At 30.6% G+C, this 19,334-nt stretch overlaps 4 protein-coding genes across 4 annotated transcripts; all 4 read right to left on the reverse strand.

Annotated features, from left to right (window-relative positions):
* Nucleotides 1-17: 17 nt before the first annotated feature.
* On the reverse strand, nt 18-1,784 carry LOC126845273 (uncharacterized). Its single transcript, XM_050583923.1, has 3 exons — nt 1,598-1,784; nt 776-899; nt 18-422 (listed from the first exon to the last, which is right to left on the reverse strand). Exons 1-3 carry the CDS (start codon nt 1,708-1,710, stop codon nt 18-20), a joined length of 642 nt encoding a protein of 213 aa, XP_050439880.1. The 5' UTR covers nt 1,711-1,784.
* Nucleotides 1,785-3,771: 1,987 nt separating this feature from the next.
* Nucleotides 3,772-5,538, reverse strand: LOC126845275 (uncharacterized). Its single transcript, XM_050583924.1, has 3 exons — nt 5,352-5,538; nt 4,530-4,653; nt 3,772-4,176 (listed from the first exon to the last, which is right to left on the reverse strand). The coding sequence occupies exons 1-3, from the start codon at nt 5,462-5,464 to the stop codon at nt 3,772-3,774; spliced, it is 642 nt and encodes a 213-aa protein (XP_050439881.1). The 5' UTR covers nt 5,465-5,538.
* Nucleotides 5,539-7,525: 1,987 nt separating this feature from the next.
* Nucleotides 7,526-9,292, reverse strand: LOC126845276 (uncharacterized). Its single transcript, XM_050583925.1, has 3 exons — nt 9,106-9,292; nt 8,284-8,407; nt 7,526-7,930 (listed from the first exon to the last, which is right to left on the reverse strand). The coding sequence occupies exons 1-3, from the start codon at nt 9,216-9,218 to the stop codon at nt 7,526-7,528; spliced, it is 642 nt and encodes a 213-aa protein (XP_050439882.1). The 5' UTR covers nt 9,219-9,292.
* Nucleotides 9,293-11,279: 1,987 nt separating this feature from the next.
* LOC126845277 (uncharacterized) lies at nt 11,280-16,797 on the reverse strand. The gene is made up of 3 exons (XM_050583926.1): nt 16,614-16,797; nt 15,792-15,915; nt 11,280-11,684 (listed from the first exon to the last, which is right to left on the reverse strand). The coding sequence occupies exons 1-3, from the start codon at nt 16,724-16,726 to the stop codon at nt 11,280-11,282; spliced, it is 642 nt and encodes a 213-aa protein (XP_050439883.1). The 5' UTR covers nt 16,727-16,797.
* Nucleotides 16,798-19,334: the final 2,537 nt, after the last annotated feature.

A 19,334-nucleotide genomic window follows, 5' to 3' on the forward strand; every position in this document is an offset into this window, starting at 1 on the left:
CAGTACATCGGGTTAAATTATCGAAAAATATCACAGTCAGCGGTGTAGACGTAGTCGTGTATGATGATGTGTGCACACACACATACGACTGCCACTGTCCGTATAACTTGTATCATACTAACAACAATCGTAGGTCCATCGCGATTGATTATTATGGCCTTGTCGAACTTGAGCGAAATCTTTCCGTCATGTTTATAATAATTTAAATACGACCGCAGGTGGTCTAATAATATACTAATTAGAGCACATTCTACATTCGAGTTGTTCACAGACAATTTGAATAAACCTCTATAGAACAAAGATTTTACTATTGCATTTTGACGTAGACAAATTTTCAATAAGTTTATTATTTCCAAGCACAATTCTTTAATGTCGTGTGGCAAATCTTTTGAGTAGTTGTTTTTTAAATTACACAAAGTCACCTAATAATTATTATACAAATTAATGTAATTATATTAGTGTATTTTTATTATAATTAATTAATCTAAAATTTTAAACAAATTAAATTTAAACGGTAATATTATTTATATATATATAATATTATTGTTACACAACGTGTAATAAAAATAACACATGGGCTTTTATTTTTTTGCATTAATATATGGTATTTAAAAAAATGTATAATATGATTATAAAAAAAAAAAAACCCAACAACTTTGTCTCAATATATCGAATTATTAAAAATAAACCAAATTTAAAAGATACCATATTTATTTATTTACATCTGTAATCAGAAATCTAATCCTAAACATTCGGTTAAACCATAAAATATTACCTGAGTAAAAAGACCAGGCGAATTATCTTCGATGAAGTGATTTGTCGAATTGAAATCATCCATGAAAACGGACCGTAATATTTCTAATAATCCATTAACGGCACTACATCTCACTAGTAAATCCCTGTAACCGTATAATGTAATGTTAAGTATAAAAAAATAATAAACACATATAATATAATACTTCTACACTGTAATTTATTTTGGCGCATGCATAAAGGTAATTTTTACATTGAGCTAAACTCATGTTGTATTAACACAACAAATAGATAACTTTTGATATTTAATATTTTTTTTTTCATCAACTATTTTATAACACACCCAATTTTTGTTCAAAAACGTACGTTTCTACTTGAACATTTTTGTTAATACTAAGTTTTTGTTTATTACTATTGTAAGCACTTGTATTCTTTAGAAAATTTACAAGGTATTGATTGTGGCACAATTTTAAAATTATTTTCAATTATTCAACTAATTATTTTTTTATTTGAAAAATTACGGTTGTTACATATTCAAAAAAATATTTTAAATTAAAATTAAAAATGTACTACGATCGATGCATCCGGTAAGTGTAGTATTGAGAAATCTATATCTATTTTTAAAACCACTGTCGGGTTGAGCTTTTTAAAAATAGAAGGAGTGGTTTTCAACCAAAGACACACAGATGTAAAGGCCCTTTAAACCACAGATTGGTTCAGAAACGGTTTATGCCCCTCACGTTTTGTGCGACCCAACATTAGTCTTATAAATCAACCAGAAGAATGAGCTCAGATAATCGTCAATGTTTAGGCAAAAATATTGTAATATAAAGTAAACACGTACTTCGATTGTAGTTCTTTTCTCAACATAATCATTATATTGTTCTTGACAATTGTCGACGACTTGAATACAATCTTTGTCGCGTGTAACACTTTATGTGTTTGTCCTAGTGGCATACCTCTTATCAATCTCAACAAGTCACCATTGTTTTCGATCAATTTTGCATATTGACTTTTGCATAAAACGTGCAAACATTCTGCAACAATCAAACACAATGCACTCATGTGTGTGTACACATTGTTAACTATAGAGAGCCAGTTTATCTCAATACAATATAAATAAATAAACGATAAAAACAAAGCCAAAGCTTGAAAGGGGCTGTAAATACTCATTATATAATTTACCTAAGTACTGGGCAGGTGTACTCGTCGACTGGAATGACGATTCTGTTAACATTTTTAAAACGTATGTGGTGATGTACGTGTATTGTTTTTTTTCAAGCACAGATATCAAAATGAATGTTCCTAATCGGTGAACTTTTTCAATAATTTCCTTGTCGTCTAAAGATAACATAGTACGATCCATCTAGTCATCGGACTAAGAGAGCTCCGGTAGATTGTAGTCCTCGGTACAAATTCTCGGTTTAATTCTCAGATTTTTAAATGTATATAGAGTAAGGTTTTTGTTTAAATTCAATGGAACCACTTAAACTTGGCATTAAGGGGAACGAAAAGCGCTAAATTTTATATAAATAAAGACTAAAGCAAGAAGTCACTTTCTGAAGTGTCAACCGAACCCCGATTTAATCAATTTATTTGTTATATAGTTTAACATGTTTTCTTATTATTATTTTTTAACTTATTTTTTTTTTACATTAAAATTATTTGGCATACTGAAAAACGGTTACTAGATAAATTTTGGTCAAATATTGCTATCTTTGTCCCCTTAAAATGGCAATGCATACATTTCATTTTAACTTTTTATTCACAATAATGTACTAAACATATTGATTGATCGATTAAGTTATTGAAGTTTTATGTTTAGGGCCGAAGGAAAGGTAGAGTGTAGAATTATTTTAATCTACCAGCACTTGTCTCCAATCGTAAATTTTAAAATAATTGTTCAAAACCGGTTAAGATGACGTTATACCGTGGGACGTGTTGTGGTCGTACGGAGAGGATTAACTCGATTAATTAAAAACACGGGGTGTTGTAATCACGGGTGACTTTATTAAACACAGATTAACAATATTTTTTTGTATTAAACGGTAACGTCCGTGAGACCGTGATATCAGGAAGTGATGTCAGCTGGCGGCGGCGACCTTACTTGGTAACGTTGCATAGGTTTTCGTACAAATTTGGAGGGTTTTCATTGTTTTTTAATTGTTCTTCTACGAAACATAAATAATTCTGGAGTAGCCTGAGAACAAAACACCATAGTTCATTCATTTCAACCGATGGCAACGTTATTCGTCTATTCGTCTTCCAATCGGTATAGTTACACATTTAAAAAAAAAATAAATCATAAGTATTATTATTCATCGGCAACTAAAAAACTATAACACGCGAAATTCTTACATTAATAAACACAAACAGTTGAATAACGATTCAAAGTTTAAAAAAATTATGGGCTCCAAAAATTCAGCTTTAAATTTATGATCTGACGATTGATCATTTGTAATACATTTTTTAAGTTTTTCAGCTCGCTAAACAACAAGTAAGTTTAGAACGTATATTTGAAAAAAACATTTTTTTTTTAATTTTTACTTTAACACTGTCTGTGATTTTATTGTAATTTTTTATTAATTTTTGTAGTTTATCGCATTGCACGTTTTTACTGAGCCAACAGTAGCTCATCGAAAACACTATCAATCCTTGGTAGGTGCACAGAATTATATTTACAACTTGTAAATAGTCACATTCGAGAGATTGCCACTTTGAAATTATATCGTACATACTTTCATTTTCATTCTTAAAGAACACAAATTAATCAAAATGATTTCAAATAGTTAATATTTGTTTTTTAAACGTCAATTTTTAATATTAATACAAGATTTACCACGTAAACTTCATCTAAATTGCATTCACTGTAAAAATCGACCAACGGGTCAAGTATATTTTTTAGCAACTCACTATTACAGCTGTTGTTTGCAAGCATATTAATAAATAAATTTTGAACTAATACGATAACGTCGTCCAACGGTTCCTACGATCAGTATAACAGTACATCGGGTTAAATTATCGAAAAATATCACAGTCAGCGGTGTAGACGTAGTCGTGTATGATGATGTGTGCACACACACATACGACTGCCACTGTCCGTATAACTTGTATCATACTAACAACAATCGTAGGTCCATCGCGATTGATTATTATGGCCTTGTCGAACTTGAGCGAAATCTTTCCGTCATGTTTATAATAATTTAAATACGACCGCAGGTGGTCTAATAATATACTAATTAGAGCACATTCTACATTCGAGTTGTTCACAGACAATTTGAATAAACCTCTATAGAACAAAGATTTTACTATTGCATTTTGACGTAGACAAATTTTCAATAAGTTTATTATTTCCAAGCACAATTCTTTAATGTCGTGTGGCAAATCTTTTGAGTAGTTGTTTTTTAAATTACACAAAGTCACCTAATAATTATTATACAAATTAATGTAATTATATTAGTGTATTTTTATTATAATTAATTAATCTAAAATTTTAAACAAATTAAATTTAAACGGTAATATTATTTATATATATATAATATTATTGTTACACAACGTGTAATAAAAATAACACATGGGCTTTTATTTTTTTGCATTAATATATGGTATTTAAAAAAATGTATAATATGATTATAAAAAAAAAAAAACCCAACAACTTTGTCTCAATATATCGAATTATTAAAAATAAACCAAATTTAAAAGATACCATATTTATTTATTTACATCTGTAATCAGAAATCTAATCCTAAACATTCGGTTAAACCATAAAATATTACCTGAGTAAAAAGACCAGGCGAATTATCTTCGATGAAGTGATTTGTCGAATTGAAATCATCCATGAAAACGGACCGTAATATTTCTAATAATCCATTAACGGCACTACATCTCACTAGTAAATCCCTGTAACCGTATAATGTAATGTTAAGTATAAAAAAATAATAAACACATATAATATAATACTTCTACACTGTAATTTATTTTGGCGCATGCATAAAGGTAATTTTTACATTGAGCTAAACTCATGTTGTATTAACACAACAAATAGATAACTTTTGATATTTAATATTTTTTTTTTCATCAACTATTTTATAACACACCCAATTTTTGTTCAAAAACGTACGTTTCTACTTGAACATTTTTGTTAATACTAAGTTTTTGTTTATTACTATTGTAAGCACTTGTATTCTTTAGAAAATTTACAAGGTATTGATTGTGGCACAATTTTAAAATTATTTTCAATTATTCAACTAATTATTTTTTTATTTGAAAAATTACGGTTGTTACATATTCAAAAAAATATTTTAAATTAAAATTAAAAATGTACTACGATCGATGCATCCGGTAAGTGTAGTATTGAGAAATCTATATCTATTTTTAAAACCACTGTCGGGTTGAGCTTTTTAAAAATAGAAGGAGTGGTTTTCAACCAAAGACACACAGATGTAAAGGCCCTTTAAACCACAGATTGGTTCAGAAACGGTTTATGCCCCTCACGTTTTGTGCGACCCAACATTAGTCTTATAAATCAACCAGAAGAATGAGCTCAGATAATCGTCAATGTTTAGGCAAAAATATTGTAATATAAAGTAAACACGTACTTCGATTGTAGTTCTTTTCTCAACATAATCATTATATTGTTCTTGACAATTGTCGACGACTTGAATACAATCTTTGTCGCGTGTAACACTTTATGTGTTTGTCCTAGTGGCATACCTCTTATCAATCTCAACAAGTCACCATTGTTTTCGATCAATTTTGCATATTGACTTTTGCATAAAACGTGCAAACATTCTGCAACAATCAAACACAATGCACTCATGTGTGTGTACACATTGTTAACTATAGAGAGCCAGTTTATCTCAATACAATATAAATAAATAAACGATAAAAACAAAGCCAAAGCTTGAAAGGGGCTGTAAATACTCATTATATAATTTACCTAAGTACTGGGCAGGTGTACTCGTCGACTGGAATGACGATTCTGTTAACATTTTTAAAACGTATGTGGTGATGTACGTGTATTGTTTTTTTTCAAGCACAGATATCAAAATGAATGTTCCTAATCGGTGAACTTTTTCAATAATTTCCTTGTCGTCTAAAGATAACATAGTACGATCCATCTAGTCATCGGACTAAGAGAGCTCCGGTAGATTGTAGTCCTCGGTACAAATTCTCGGTTTAATTCTCAGATTTTTAAATGTATATAGAGTAAGGTTTTTGTTTAAATTCAATGGAACCACTTAAACTTGGCATTAAGGGGAACGAAAAGCGCTAAATTTTATATAAATAAAGACTAAAGCAAGAAGTCACTTTCTGAAGTGTCAACCGAACCCCGATTTAATCAATTTATTTGTTATATAGTTTAACATGTTTTCTTATTATTATTTTTTAACTTATTTTTTTTTTACATTAAAATTATTTGGCATACTGAAAAACGGTTACTAGATAAATTTTGGTCAAATATTGCTATCTTTGTCCCCTTAAAATGGCAATGCATACATTTCATTTTAACTTTTTATTCACAATAATGTACTAAACATATTGATTGATCGATTAAGTTATTGAAGTTTTATGTTTAGGGCCGAAGGAAAGGTAGAGTGTAGAATTATTTTAATCTACCAGCACTTGTCTCCAATCGTAAATTTTAAAATAATTGTTCAAAACCGGTTAAGATGACGTTATACCGTGGGACGTGTTGTGGTCGTACGGAGAGGATTAACTCGATTAATTAAAAACACGGGGTGTTGTAATCACGGGTGACTTTATTAAACACAGATTAACAATATTTTTTTGTATTAAACGGTAACGTCCGTGAGACCGTGATATCAGGAAGTGATGTCAGCTGGCGGCGGCGACCTTACTTGGTAACGTTGCATAGGTTTTCGTACAAATTTGGAGGGTTTTCATTGTTTTTTAATTGTTCTTCTACGAAACATAAATAATTCTGGAGTAGCCTGAGAACAAAACACCATAGTTCATTCATTTCAACCGATGGCAACGTTATTCGTCTATTCGTCTTCCAATCGGTATAGTTACACATTTAAAAAAAAAATAAATCATAAGTATTATTATTCATCGGCAACTAAAAAACTATAACACGCGAAATTCTTACATTAATAAACACAAACAGTTGAATAACGATTCAAAGTTTAAAAAAATTATGGGCTCCAAAAATTCAGCTTTAAATTTATGATCTGACGATTGATCATTTGTAATACATTTTTTAAGTTTTTCAGCTCGCTAAACAACAAGTAAGTTTAGAACGTATATTTGAAAAAAACATTTTTTTTTTAATTTTTACTTTAACACTGTCTGTGATTTTATTGTAATTTTTTATTAATTTTTGTAGTTTATCGCATTGCACGTTTTTACTGAGCCAACAGTAGCTCATCGAAAACACTATCAATCCTTGGTAGGTGCACAGAATTATATTTACAACTTGTAAATAGTCACATTCGAGAGATTGCCACTTTGAAATTATATCGTACATACTTTCATTTTCATTCTTAAAGAACACAAATTAATCAAAATGATTTCAAATAGTTAATATTTGTTTTTTAAACGTCAATTTTTAATATTAATACAAGATTTACCACGTAAACTTCATCTAAATTGCATTCACTGTAAAAATCGACCAACGGGTCAAGTATATTTTTTAGCAACTCACTATTACAGCTGTTGTTTGCAAGCATATTAATAAATAAATTTTGAACTAATACGATAACGTCGTCCAACGGTTCCTACGATCAGTATAACAGTACATCGGGTTAAATTATCGAAAAATATCACAGTCAGCGGTGTAGACGTAGTCGTGTATGATGATGTGTGCACACACACATACGACTGCCACTGTCCGTATAACTTGTATCATACTAACAACAATCGTAGGTCCATCGCGATTGATTATTATGGCCTTGTCGAACTTGAGCGAAATCTTTCCGTCATGTTTATAATAATTTAAATACGACCGCAGGTGGTCTAATAATATACTAATTAGAGCACATTCTACATTCGAGTTGTTCACAGACAATTTGAATAAACCTCTATAGAACAAAGATTTTACTATTGCATTTTGACGTAGACAAATTTTCAATAAGTTTATTATTTCCAAGCACAATTCTTTAATGTCGTGTGGCAAATCTTTTGAGTAGTTGTTTTTTAAATTACACAAAGTCACCTAATAATTATTATACAAATTAATGTAATTATATTAGTGTATTTTTATTATAATTAATTAATCTAAAATTTTAAACAAATTAAATTTAAACGGTAATATTATTTATATATATATAATATTATTGTTACACAACGTGTAATAAAAATAACACATGGGCTTTTATTTTTTTGCATTAATATATGGTATTTAAAAAAATGTATAATATGATTATAAAAAAAAAAAAACCCAACAACTTTGTCTCAATATATCGAATTATTAAAAATAAACCAAATTTAAAAGATACCATATTTATTTATTTACATCTGTAATCAGAAATCTAATCCTAAACATTCGGTTAAACCATAAAATATTACCTGAGTAAAAAGACCAGGCGAATTATCTTCGATGAAGTGATTTGTCGAATTGAAATCATCCATGAAAACGGACCGTAATATTTCTAATAATCCATTAACGGCACTACATCTCACTAGTAAATCCCTGTAACCGTATAATGTAATGTTAAGTATAAAAAAATAATAAACACATATAATATAATACTTCTACACTGTAATTTATTTTGGCGCATGCATAAAGGTAATTTTTACATTGAGCTAAACTCATGTTGTATTAACACAACAAATAGATAACTTTTGATATTTAATATTTTTTTTTTCATCAACTATTTTATAACACACCCAATTTTTGTTCAAAAACGTACGTTTCTACTTGAACATTTTTGTTAATACTAAGTTTTTGTTTATTACTATTGTAAGCACTTGTATTCTTTAGAAAATTTACAAGGTATTGATTGTGGCACAATTTTAAAATTATTTTCAATTATTCAACTAATTATTTTTTTATTTGAAAAATTACGGTTGTTACATATTCAAAAAAATATTTTAAATTAAAATTAAAAATGTACTACGATCGATGCATCCGGTAAGTGTAGTATTGAGAAATCTATATCTATTTTTAAAACCACTGTCGGGTTGAGCTTTTTAAAAATAGAAGGAGTGGTTTTCAACCAAAGACACACAGATGTAAAGGCCCTTTAAACCACAGATTGGTTCAGAAACGGTTTATGCCCCTCACGTTTTGTGCGACCCAACATTAGTCTTATAAATCAACCAGAAGAATGAGCTCAGATAATCGTCAATGTTTAGGCAAAAATATTGTAATATAAAGTAAACACGTACTTCGATTGTAGTTCTTTTCTCAACATAATCATTATATTGTTCTTGACAATTGTCGACGACTTGAATACAATCTTTGTCGCGTGTAACACTTTATGTGTTTGTCCTAGTGGCATACCTCTTATCAATCTCAACAAGTCACCATTGTTTTCGATCAATTTTGCATATTGACTTTTGCATAAAACGTGCAAACATTCTGCAACAATCAAACACAATGCACTCATGTGTGTGTACACATTGTTAACTATAGAGAGCCAGTTTATCTCAATACAATATAAATAAATAAACGATAAAAACAAAGCCAAAGCTTGAAAGGGGCTGTAAATACTCATTATATAATTTACCTAAGTACTGGGCAGGTGTACTCGTCGACTGGAATGACGATTCTGTTAACATTTTTAAAACGTATGTGGTGATGTACGTGTATTGTTTTTTTTCAAGCACAGATATCAAAATGAATGTTCCTAATCGGTGAACTTTTTCAATAATTTCCTTGTCGTCTAAAGATAACATAGTACGATCCATCTAGTCATCGGACTAAGAGAGCTCCGGTAGATTGTAGTCCTCGGTACAAATTCTCGGTTTAATTCTCAGATTTTTAAATGTATATAGAGTAAGGTTTTTGTTTAAATTCAATGGAACCACTTAAACTTGGCATTAAGGGGAACGAAAAGCGCTAAATTTTATATAAATAAAGACTAAAGCAAGAAGTCACTTTCTGAAGTGTCAACCGAACCCCGATTTAATCAATTTATTTGTTATATAGTTTAACATGTTTTCTTATTATTATTTTTTAACTTATTTTTTTTTTACATTAAAATTATTTGGCATACTGAAAAACGGTTACTAGATAAATTTTGGTCAAATATTGCTATCTTTGTCCCCTTAAAATGGCAATGCATACATTTCATTTTAACTTTTTATTCACAATAATGTACTAAACATATTGATTGATCGATTAAGTTATTGAAGTTTTATGTTTAGGGCCGAAGGAAAGGTAGAGTGTAGAATTATTTTAATCTACCAGCACTTGTCTCCAATCGTAAATTTTAAAATAATTGTTCAAAACCGGTTAAGATGACGTTATACCGTGGGACGTGTTGTGGTCGTACGGAGAGGATTAACTCGATTAATTAAAAACACGGGGTGTTGTAATCACGGGTGACTTTATTAAACACAGATTAACAATATTTTTTTGTATTAAACGGTAACGTCCGTGAGACCGTGATATCAGGAAGTGATGTCAGCTGGCGGCGGCGACCTTACTTGGTAACGTTGCATAGGTTTTCGTACAAATTTGGAGGGTTTTCATTGTTTTTTAATTGTTCTTCTACGAAACATAAATAATTCTGGAGTAGCCTGAGAACAAAACACCATAGTTCATTCATTTCAACCGATGGCAACGTTATTCGTCTATTCGTCTTCCAATCGGTATAGTTACACATTTAAAAAAAAAATAAATCATAAGTATTATTATTCATCGGCAACTAAAAAACTATAACACGCGAAATTCTTACATTAATAAACACAAACAGTTGAATAACGATTCAAAGTTTAAAAAAATTATGGGCTCCAAAAATTCAGCTTTAAATTTATGATCTGACGATTGATCATTTGTAATACATTTTTTAAGTTTTTCAGCTCGCTAAACAACAAGTAAGTTTAGAACGTATATTTGAAAAAAACATTTTTTTTTTAATTTTTACTTTAACACTGTCTGTGATTTTATTGTAATTTTTTATTAATTTTTGTAGTTTATCGCATTGCACGTTTTTACTGAGCCAACAGTAGCTCATCGAAAACACTATCAATCCTTGGTAGGTGCACAGAATTATATTTACAACTTGTAAATAGTCACATTCGAGAGATTGCCACTTTGAAATTATATCGTACATACTTTCATTTTCATTCTTAAAGAACACAAATTAATCAAAATGATTTCAAATAGTTAATATTTGTTTTTTAAACGTCAATTTTTAATATTAATACAAGATTTACCACGTAAACTTCATCTAAATTGCATTCACTGTAAAAATCGACCAACGGGTCAAGTATATTTTTTAGCAACTCACTATTACAGCTGTTGTTTGCAAGCATATTAATAAATAAATTTTGAACTAATACGATAACGTCGTCCAACGGTTCCTACGATCAGTATAACAGTACATCGGGTTAAATTATCGAAAAATATCACAGTCAGCGGTGTAGACGTAGTCGTGTATGATGATGTGTGCACACACACATACGACTGCCACTGTCCGTATAACTTGTATCATACTAACAACAATCGTAGGTCCATCGCGATTGATTATTATGGCCTTGTCGAACTTGAGCGAAATCTTTCCGTCATGTTTATAATAATTTAAATACGACCGCAGGTGGTCTAATAATATACTAATTAGAGCACATTCTACATTCGAGTTGTTCACAGACAATTTGAATAAACCTCTATAGAACAAAGATTTTACTATTGCATTTTGACGTAGACAAATTTTCAATAAGTTTATTATTTCCAAGCACAATTCTTTAATGTCGTGTGGCAAATCTTTTGAGTAGTTGTTTTTTAAATTACACAAAGTCACCTAATAATTATTATACAAATTAATGTAATTATATTAGTGTATTTTTATTATAATTAATTAATCTAAAATTTTAAACAAATTAAATTTAAACGGTAATATTATTTATATATATATAATATTATTGTTACACAACGTGTAATAAAAATAACACATGGGCTTTTATTTTTTTGCATTAATATATGGTATTTAAAAAAATGTATAATATGATTATAAAAAAAAAAAAACCCAACAACTTTGTCTCAATATATCGAATTATTAAAAATAAACCAAATTTAAAAGATACCATATTTATTTATTTACATCTGTAATCAGAAATCTAATCCTAAACATTCGGTTAAACCATAAAATATTACCTGAGTAAAAAGACCAGGCGAATTATCTTCGATGAAGTGATTTGTCGAATTGAAATCATCCATGAAAACGGACCGTAATATTTCTAATAATCCATTAACGGCACTACATCTCACTAGTAAATCCCTGTAACCGTATAATGTAATGTTAAGTATAAAAAAATAATAAACACATATAATATAATACTTCTACACTGTAATTTATTTTGGCGCATGCATAAAGGTAATTTTTACATTGAGCTAAACTCATGTTGTATTAACACAACAAATAGATAACTTTTGATATTTAATATTTTTTTTTTCATCAACTATTTTATAACACACCCAATTTTTGTTCAAAAACGTACGTTTCTACTTGAACATTTTTGTTAATACTAAGTTTTTGTTTATTACTATTGTAAGCACTTGTATTCTTTAGAAAATTTACAAGGTATTGATTGTGGCACAATTTTAAAATTATTTTCAATTATTCAACTAATTATTTTTTTATTTGAAAAATTACGGTTGTTACATATTCAAAAAAATATTTTAAATTAAAATTAAAAATGTACTACGATCGATGCATCCGGTAAGTGTAGTATTGAGAAATCTATATCTATTTTTAAAACCACTGTCGGGTTGAGCTTTTTAAAAATAGAAGGAGTGGTTTTCAACCAAAGACACACAGATGTAAAGGCCCTTTAAACCACAGATTGGTTCAGAAACGGTTTATGCCCCTCACGTTTTGTGCGACCCAACATTAGTCTTATAAATCAACCAGAAGAATGAGCTCAGATAATCGTCAATGTTTAGGCAAAAATATTGTAATATAAAGTAAACACGTACTTCGATTGTAGTTCTTTTCTCAACATAATCATTATATTGTTCTTGACAATTGTCGACGACTTGAATACAATCTTTGTCGCGTGTAACACTTTATGTGTTTGTCCTAGTGGCATACCTCTTATCAATCTCAACAAGTCACCATTGTTTTCGATCAATTTTGCATATTGACTTTTGCATAAAACGTGCAAACATTCTGCAACAATCAAACACAATGCACTCATGTGTGTGTACACATTGTTAACTATAGAGAGCCAGTTTATCTCAATACAATATAAATAAATAAACGATAAAAACAAAGCCAAAGCTTGAAAGGGGCTGTAAATACTCATTATATAATTTACCTAAGTACTGGGCAGGTGTACTCGTCGACTGGAATGACGATTCTGTTAACATTTTTAAAACGTATGTGGTGATGTACGTGTATTGTTTTTTTTCAAGCACAGATATCAAAATGAATGTTCCTAATCGGTGAACTTTTTCAATAATTTCCTTGTCGTCTAAAGATAACATAGTACGATCCATCTAGTCATCGGACTAAGAGAGCTCCGGTAGATTGTAGTCCTCGGTACAAATTCTCGGTTTAATTCTCAGATTTTTAAATGTATATAGAGTAAGGTTTTTGTTTAAATTCAATGGAACCACTTAAACTTGGCATTAAGGGGAACGAAAAGCGCTAAATTTTATATAAATAAAGACTAAAGCAAGAAGTCACTTTCTGAAGTGTCAACCGAACCCCGATTTAATCAATTTATTTGTTATATAGTTTAACATGTTTTCTTATTATTATTTTTTAACTTATTTTTTTTTTACATTAAAATTATTTGGCATACTGAAAAACGGTTACTAGATAAATTTTGGTCAAATATTGCTATCTTTGTCCCCTTAAAATGGCAATGCATACATTTCATTTTAACTTTTTATTCACAATAATGTACTAAACATATTGATTGATCGATTAAGTTATTGAAGTTTTATGTTTAGGGCCGAAGGAAAGGTAGAGTGTAGAATTATTTTAATCTACCAGCACTTGTCTCCAATCGTAAATTTTAAAATAATTGTTCAAAACCGGTTAAGATGACGTTATACCGTGGGACGTGTTGTGGTCGTACGGAGAGGATTAACTCGATTAATTAAAAACACGGGGTGTTGTAATCACGGGTGACTTTATTAAACACAGATTAACAATATTTTTTTGTATTAAACGGTAACGTCCGTGAGACCGTGATATCAGGAAGTGATGTCAGCTGGCGGCGGCGACCTTACTTGGTAACGTTGCATAGGTTTTCGTACAAATTTGGAGGGTTTTCATTGTTTTTTAATTGTTCTTCTACGAAACATAAATAATTCTGGAGTAGCCTGAGAACAAAACACCATAGTTCATTCATTTCAACCGATGGCAACGTTATTCGTCTATTCGTCTTCCAATCGGTATAGTTACACATTTAAAAAAAAAATAAATCATAAGTATTATTATTCATCGGCAACTAAAAAACTATAACACGCGAAATTCTTACATTAATAAACACAAACAGTTGAATAACGATTCAAAGTTTAAAAAAATTATGGGCTCCAAAAATTCAGCTTTAAATTTATGATCTGACGATTGATCATTTGTAATACATTTTTTAAGTTTTTCAGCTCGCTAAACAACAAGTAAGTTTAGAACGTATATTTGAAAAAAACATTTTTTTTTTAATTTTTACTTTAACACTGTCTGTGATTTTATTGTAATTTTTTATTAATTTTTGTAGTTTATCGCATTGCACGTTTTTACTGAGCCAACAGTAGCTCATCGAAAACACTATCAATCCTTGGTAGGTGCACAGAATTATATTTACAACTTGTAAATAGTCACATTCGAGAGATTGCCACTTTGAAATTATATCGTACATACTTTCATTTTCATTCTTAAAGAACACAAATTAATCAAAATGATTTCAAATAGTTAATATTTGTTTTTTAAACGTCAATTTTTAATATTAATACAAGATTTACCACGTAAACTTCATCTAAATTGCATTCACTGTAAAAATCGACCAACGGGTCAAGTATATTTTTTAGCAACTCACTATTACAGCTGTTGTTTGCAAGCATATTAATAAATAAATTTTGAACTAATACGATAACGTCGTCCAACGGTTCCTACGATCAGTATAACAGTACATCGGGTTAAATTATCGAAAAATATCACAGTCAGCGGTGTAGACGTAGTCGTGTATGATGATGTGTGCACACACACATACGACTGCCACTGTCCGTATAACTTGTATCATACTAACAACAATCGTAGGTCCATCGCGATTGATTATTATGGCCTTGTCGAACTTGAGCGAAATCTTTCCGTCATGTTTATAATAATTTAAATACGACCGCAGGTGGTCTAATAATATACTAATTAGAGCACATTCTACATTCGAGTTGTTCACAGACAATTTGAATAAACCTCTATAGAACAAAGATTTTACTATTGCATTTTGACGTAGACAAATTTTCAATAAGTTTATTATTTCCAAGCACAATTCTTTAATGTCGTGTGGCAAATCTTTTGAGTAGTTGTTTTTTAAATTACACAAAGTCACCTAATAATTATTATACAAATTAATGTAATTATATTAGTGTATTTTTATTATAATTAATTAATCTAAAATTTTAAACAAATTAAATTTAAACGGTAATATTATTTATATATATATAATATTATTGTTACACAACGTGTAATAAAAATAACACATGGGCTTTTATTTTTTTGCATTAATATATGGTATTTAAAAAAATGTATAATATGATTATAAAAAAAAAAAAACCCAACAACTTTGTCTCAATATATCGAATTATTAAAAATAAACCAAATTTAAAAGATACCATATTTATTTATTTACATCTGTAATCAGAAATCTAATCCTAAACATTCGGTTAAACCATAAAATATTACCTGAGTAAAAAGACCAGGCGAATTATCTTCGATGAAGTGATTTGTCGAATTGAAATCATCCATGAAAACGGACCGTAATATTTCTAATAATCCATTAACGGCACTACATCTCACTAGTAAATCCCTGTAACCGTATAATGTAATGTTAAGTATAAAAAAATAATAAACACATATAATATAATACTTCTACACTGTAATTTATTTTGGCGCATGCATAAAGGTAATTTTTACATTGAGCTAAACTCATGTTGTATTAACACAACAAATAGATAACTTTTGATATTTAATATTTTTTTTTTCATCAACTATTTTATAACACACCCAATTTTTGTTCAAAAACGTACGTTTCTACTTGAACATTTTTGTTAATACTAAGTTTTTGTTTATTACTATTGTAAGCACTTGTATTCTTTAGAAAATTTACAAGGTATTGATTGTGGCACAATTTTAAAATTATTTTCAATTATTCAACTAATTATTTTTTTATTTGAAAAATTACGGTTGTTACATATTCAAAAAAATATTTTAAATTAAAATTAAAAATGTACTACGATCGATGCATCCGGTAAGTGTAGTATTGAGAAATCTATATCTATTTTTAAAACCACTGTCGGGTTGAGCTTTTTAAAAATAGAAGGAGTGGTTTTCAACCAAAGACACACAGATGTAAAGGCCCTTTAAACCACAGATTGGTTCAGAAACGGTTTATGCCCCTCACGTTTTGTGCGACCCAACATTAGTCTTATAAATCAACCAGAAGAATGAGCTCAGATAATCGTCAATGTTTAGGCAAAAATATTGTAATATAAAGTAAACACGTACTTCGATTGTAGTTCTTTTCTCAACATAATCATTATATTGTTCTTGACAATTGTCGACGACTTGAATACAATCTTTGTCGCGTGTAACACTTTATGTGTTTGTCCTAGTGGCATACCTCTTATCAATCTCAACAAGTCACCATTGTTTTCGATCAATTTTGCATATTGACTTTTGCATAAAACGTGCAAACATTCTGCAACAATCAAACACAATGCACTCATGTGTGTGTACACATTGTTAACTATAGAGAGCCAGTTTATCTCAATACAATATAAATAAATAAACGATAAAAACAAAGCCAAAGCTTGAAAGGGGCTGTAAATACTCATTATATAATTTACCTAAGTACTGGGCAGGTGTACTCGTCGACTGGAATGACGATTCTGTTAACATTTTTAAAACGTATGTGGTGATGTACGTGTATTGTTTTTTTTCAAGCACAGATATCAAAATGAATGTTCCTAATCGGTGAACTTTTTCAATAATTTCCTTGTCGTCTAAAGATAACATAGTACGATCCATCTAGTCATCGGACTAAGAGAGCTCCGGTAGATTGTAGTCCTCGGTACAAATTCTCGGTTTAATTCTCAGATTTTTAAATGTATATAGAGTAAGGTTTTTGTTTAAATTCAATGGAACCACTTAAACTTGGCATTAAGGGGAACGAAAAGCGCTAAATTTTATATAAATAAAGACTAAAGCAAGAAGTCACTTTCTGAAGTGTCAACCGAACCCCGATTTAATCAATTTATTTGTTATATAGTTTAACATGTTTTCTTATTATTATTTTTTAACTTATTTTTTTTTTACATTAAAATTATTTGGCATACTGAAAAACGGTTACTAGATAAATTTTGGTCAAATATTGCTATCTTTGTCCCCTTAAAATGGCAATGCATACATTTCATTTTAACTTTTTATTCACAATAATGTACTAAACATATTGATTGATCGATTAAGTTATTGAAGTTTTATGTTTAGGGCCGAAGGAAAGGTAGAGTGTAGAATTATTTTAATCTACCAGCACTTGTCTCCAATCGTAAATTTTAAAATAATTGTTCAAAACCGGTTAAGATGACGTTATACCGTGGGACGTGTTGTGGTCGTACGGAGAGGATTAACTCGATTAATTAAAAACACGGGGTGTTGTAATCACGGGTGACTTTATTAAACACAGATTAACAATATTTTTTTGTATTAAACGGTAACGTCCGTGAGACCGTGATATCAGGAAGTGATGTCAGCTGGCGGCGGCGACCGGTTCGCGCTGTCGATCCGCGACCTGACGGACTAAAGTAGCGGATGCGGTCGCCACCCAGCGGTGACGAATGTAGTTAGCATCCGCCACCGGCTGGGGTTGCGGTGCGACCGCGTCATACTCCCCCCCTAGTCCGGCCGGTCGGGCATCTAAGGCAGCTGGATCGGTGGGGCGTTCAGGATAGCATCGACATCCGGTTCCATCTCCATCAGCTCCAGGCGGTCGACAATTAGGTCAGGTTGGAGGAACCTAATCCTGGCCTCGTTCTAAGCGCCTGCCTCCGCTCCGAGTACCACTCCGTCCCAGGCTGGTGGTTGGATAGGTGCCCTTACTTCCGCGTCCGGGTTCCATCGTGTGCTCCTGAAACAACAACATTTTTAAGAAAAGTGTCATTGGCCGGTTTCAGTGCTGACGAATGGAGTTTAGTCGGGCGTTTTCCCCCGGTCATAAAAACCCCGGGACCCAACTTTTTTACGTACTTAACCGGACCTAGCCACTTCGGGGCGAACCCCGCGTGAAATTTCTTTCCGGCGTTAGATAGGTGGTGTGCCCTGTGATATACCCAGTCCCCCACGGATGGAGTTTTTACTCGGGTAGTCGTAGTCACCGCCGGAGTTTCTCCGAAATCCCCCGGTCGTTTCCGGTGTCTTGCCGGAAGGTAACAACTTCTCCGGTGGGAGGTTGATCACACCCATCCTTGATTGGGTTTTCCGGTTTCCTTTCAGTAGTAGTAATAAGGGCATTCACAGCAATCTTTTAACCAATGGGCATTCACAGCAACCTTTTTACCAATGGGCATTCACAGCCCACTTATAACTGATGGGCATTCACAGCCCACTTAGAACTAATGGGCATTCACAACCCACTTAGAACCATAGAGAAATTAGAATAATGGTATAGAGATATAGAATAATAACAAATTTACAAGATCAAATTTTTAATTAATTTAAAAAAAAAACAACAAAATACATATTGGTTTTCAATTTTTAAAGCAATGTAAGACTTATCTATTATATTTTTTGCTACATTAGTAAATGTTTCACTTTGTGTTTTTAGTTTCTTTTTTCTAAATTATAGGTTTCTATTATCGGATGCCCTGCTATTCCACCTTGAATCCTCTCTCCTTAATTTATTGATTTCAATTTTTAAATCAATGTAAGACTTATCTATCATATTTTTTGTTACATTAGTAAATGTTTCACTTTGTGTTTTTAGTTTCTTTTCTAAATTATCATTATAGGTATTAAGTGAATTATTTAAGGTTTCTATTAACCCCATTAGTTTCTTTTCTAAATTATCGTTATAGGTATTAAGTGAATTATTTAAACTTTCTATTAACCCCACTAGTTTCTTTTCTAAATTATCGTTATAGGTATTAAGTGAATTATTTAAACTTTCTATTAACCCCATTAATGCATTCACACCTCTTTGGAAATTTACCAAAATTGTATTATTATTTAAAT

The sequence above is a fragment of the Adelges cooleyi genome, unplaced genomic scaffold (assembly GCF_023614345.1).
Source record: "Adelges cooleyi isolate 19-005CV unplaced genomic scaffold, UGA_ACOO_1.1 ACOO_flye_CR_arks_rails_tigmint_CR_PRNA_729, whole genome shotgun sequence".
In the NCBI taxonomy this organism is placed as follows: Eukaryota; Metazoa; Arthropoda; class Insecta; order Hemiptera; family Adelgidae; genus Adelges; species Adelges cooleyi.

Excerpts from the sequence above, each read along its gene's own strand:
- LOC126845273 (XM_050583923.1), bottom strand. The coding sequence starts at position 1,710 with ATGCCACTAGGACAAACACATAAAGTGTTACACGCGACAAAGATTGTA. Across the intron at positions 900-1,597 it reads AGAAAAGAACTACAATCGAA|GGATTTACTAGTGAGATGTA; the intron begins GTACGTGTTTAC and ends ATACGGTTACAG. Across the intron at positions 423-775 it reads CGCCTGGTCTTTTTACTCAG|GTGACTTTGTGTAATTTAAA; the intron begins GTAATATTTTAT and ends AATAATTATTAG.
- LOC126845275 (XM_050583924.1), bottom strand. The coding sequence starts at position 5,464 with ATGCCACTAGGACAAACACATAAAGTGTTACACGCGACAAAGATTGTA. Across the intron at positions 4,654-5,351 it reads AGAAAAGAACTACAATCGAA|GGATTTACTAGTGAGATGTA; the intron begins GTACGTGTTTAC and ends ATACGGTTACAG. Across the intron at positions 4,177-4,529 it reads CGCCTGGTCTTTTTACTCAG|GTGACTTTGTGTAATTTAAA; the intron begins GTAATATTTTAT and ends AATAATTATTAG.
- LOC126845277 (XM_050583926.1), bottom strand. The coding sequence starts at position 16,726 with ATGCCACTAGGACAAACACATAAAGTGTTACACGCGACAAAGATTGTA. Across the intron at positions 15,916-16,613 it reads AGAAAAGAACTACAATCGAA|GGATTTACTAGTGAGATGTA; the intron begins GTACGTGTTTAC and ends ATACGGTTACAG. Across the intron at positions 11,685-15,791 it reads CGCCTGGTCTTTTTACTCAG|GTGACTTTGTGTAATTTAAA; the intron begins GTAATATTTTAT and ends AATAATTATTAG.
- LOC126845276 (XM_050583925.1), bottom strand. The coding sequence starts at position 9,218 with ATGCCACTAGGACAAACACATAAAGTGTTACACGCGACAAAGATTGTA. Across the intron at positions 8,408-9,105 it reads AGAAAAGAACTACAATCGAA|GGATTTACTAGTGAGATGTA; the intron begins GTACGTGTTTAC and ends ATACGGTTACAG. Across the intron at positions 7,931-8,283 it reads CGCCTGGTCTTTTTACTCAG|GTGACTTTGTGTAATTTAAA; the intron begins GTAATATTTTAT and ends AATAATTATTAG.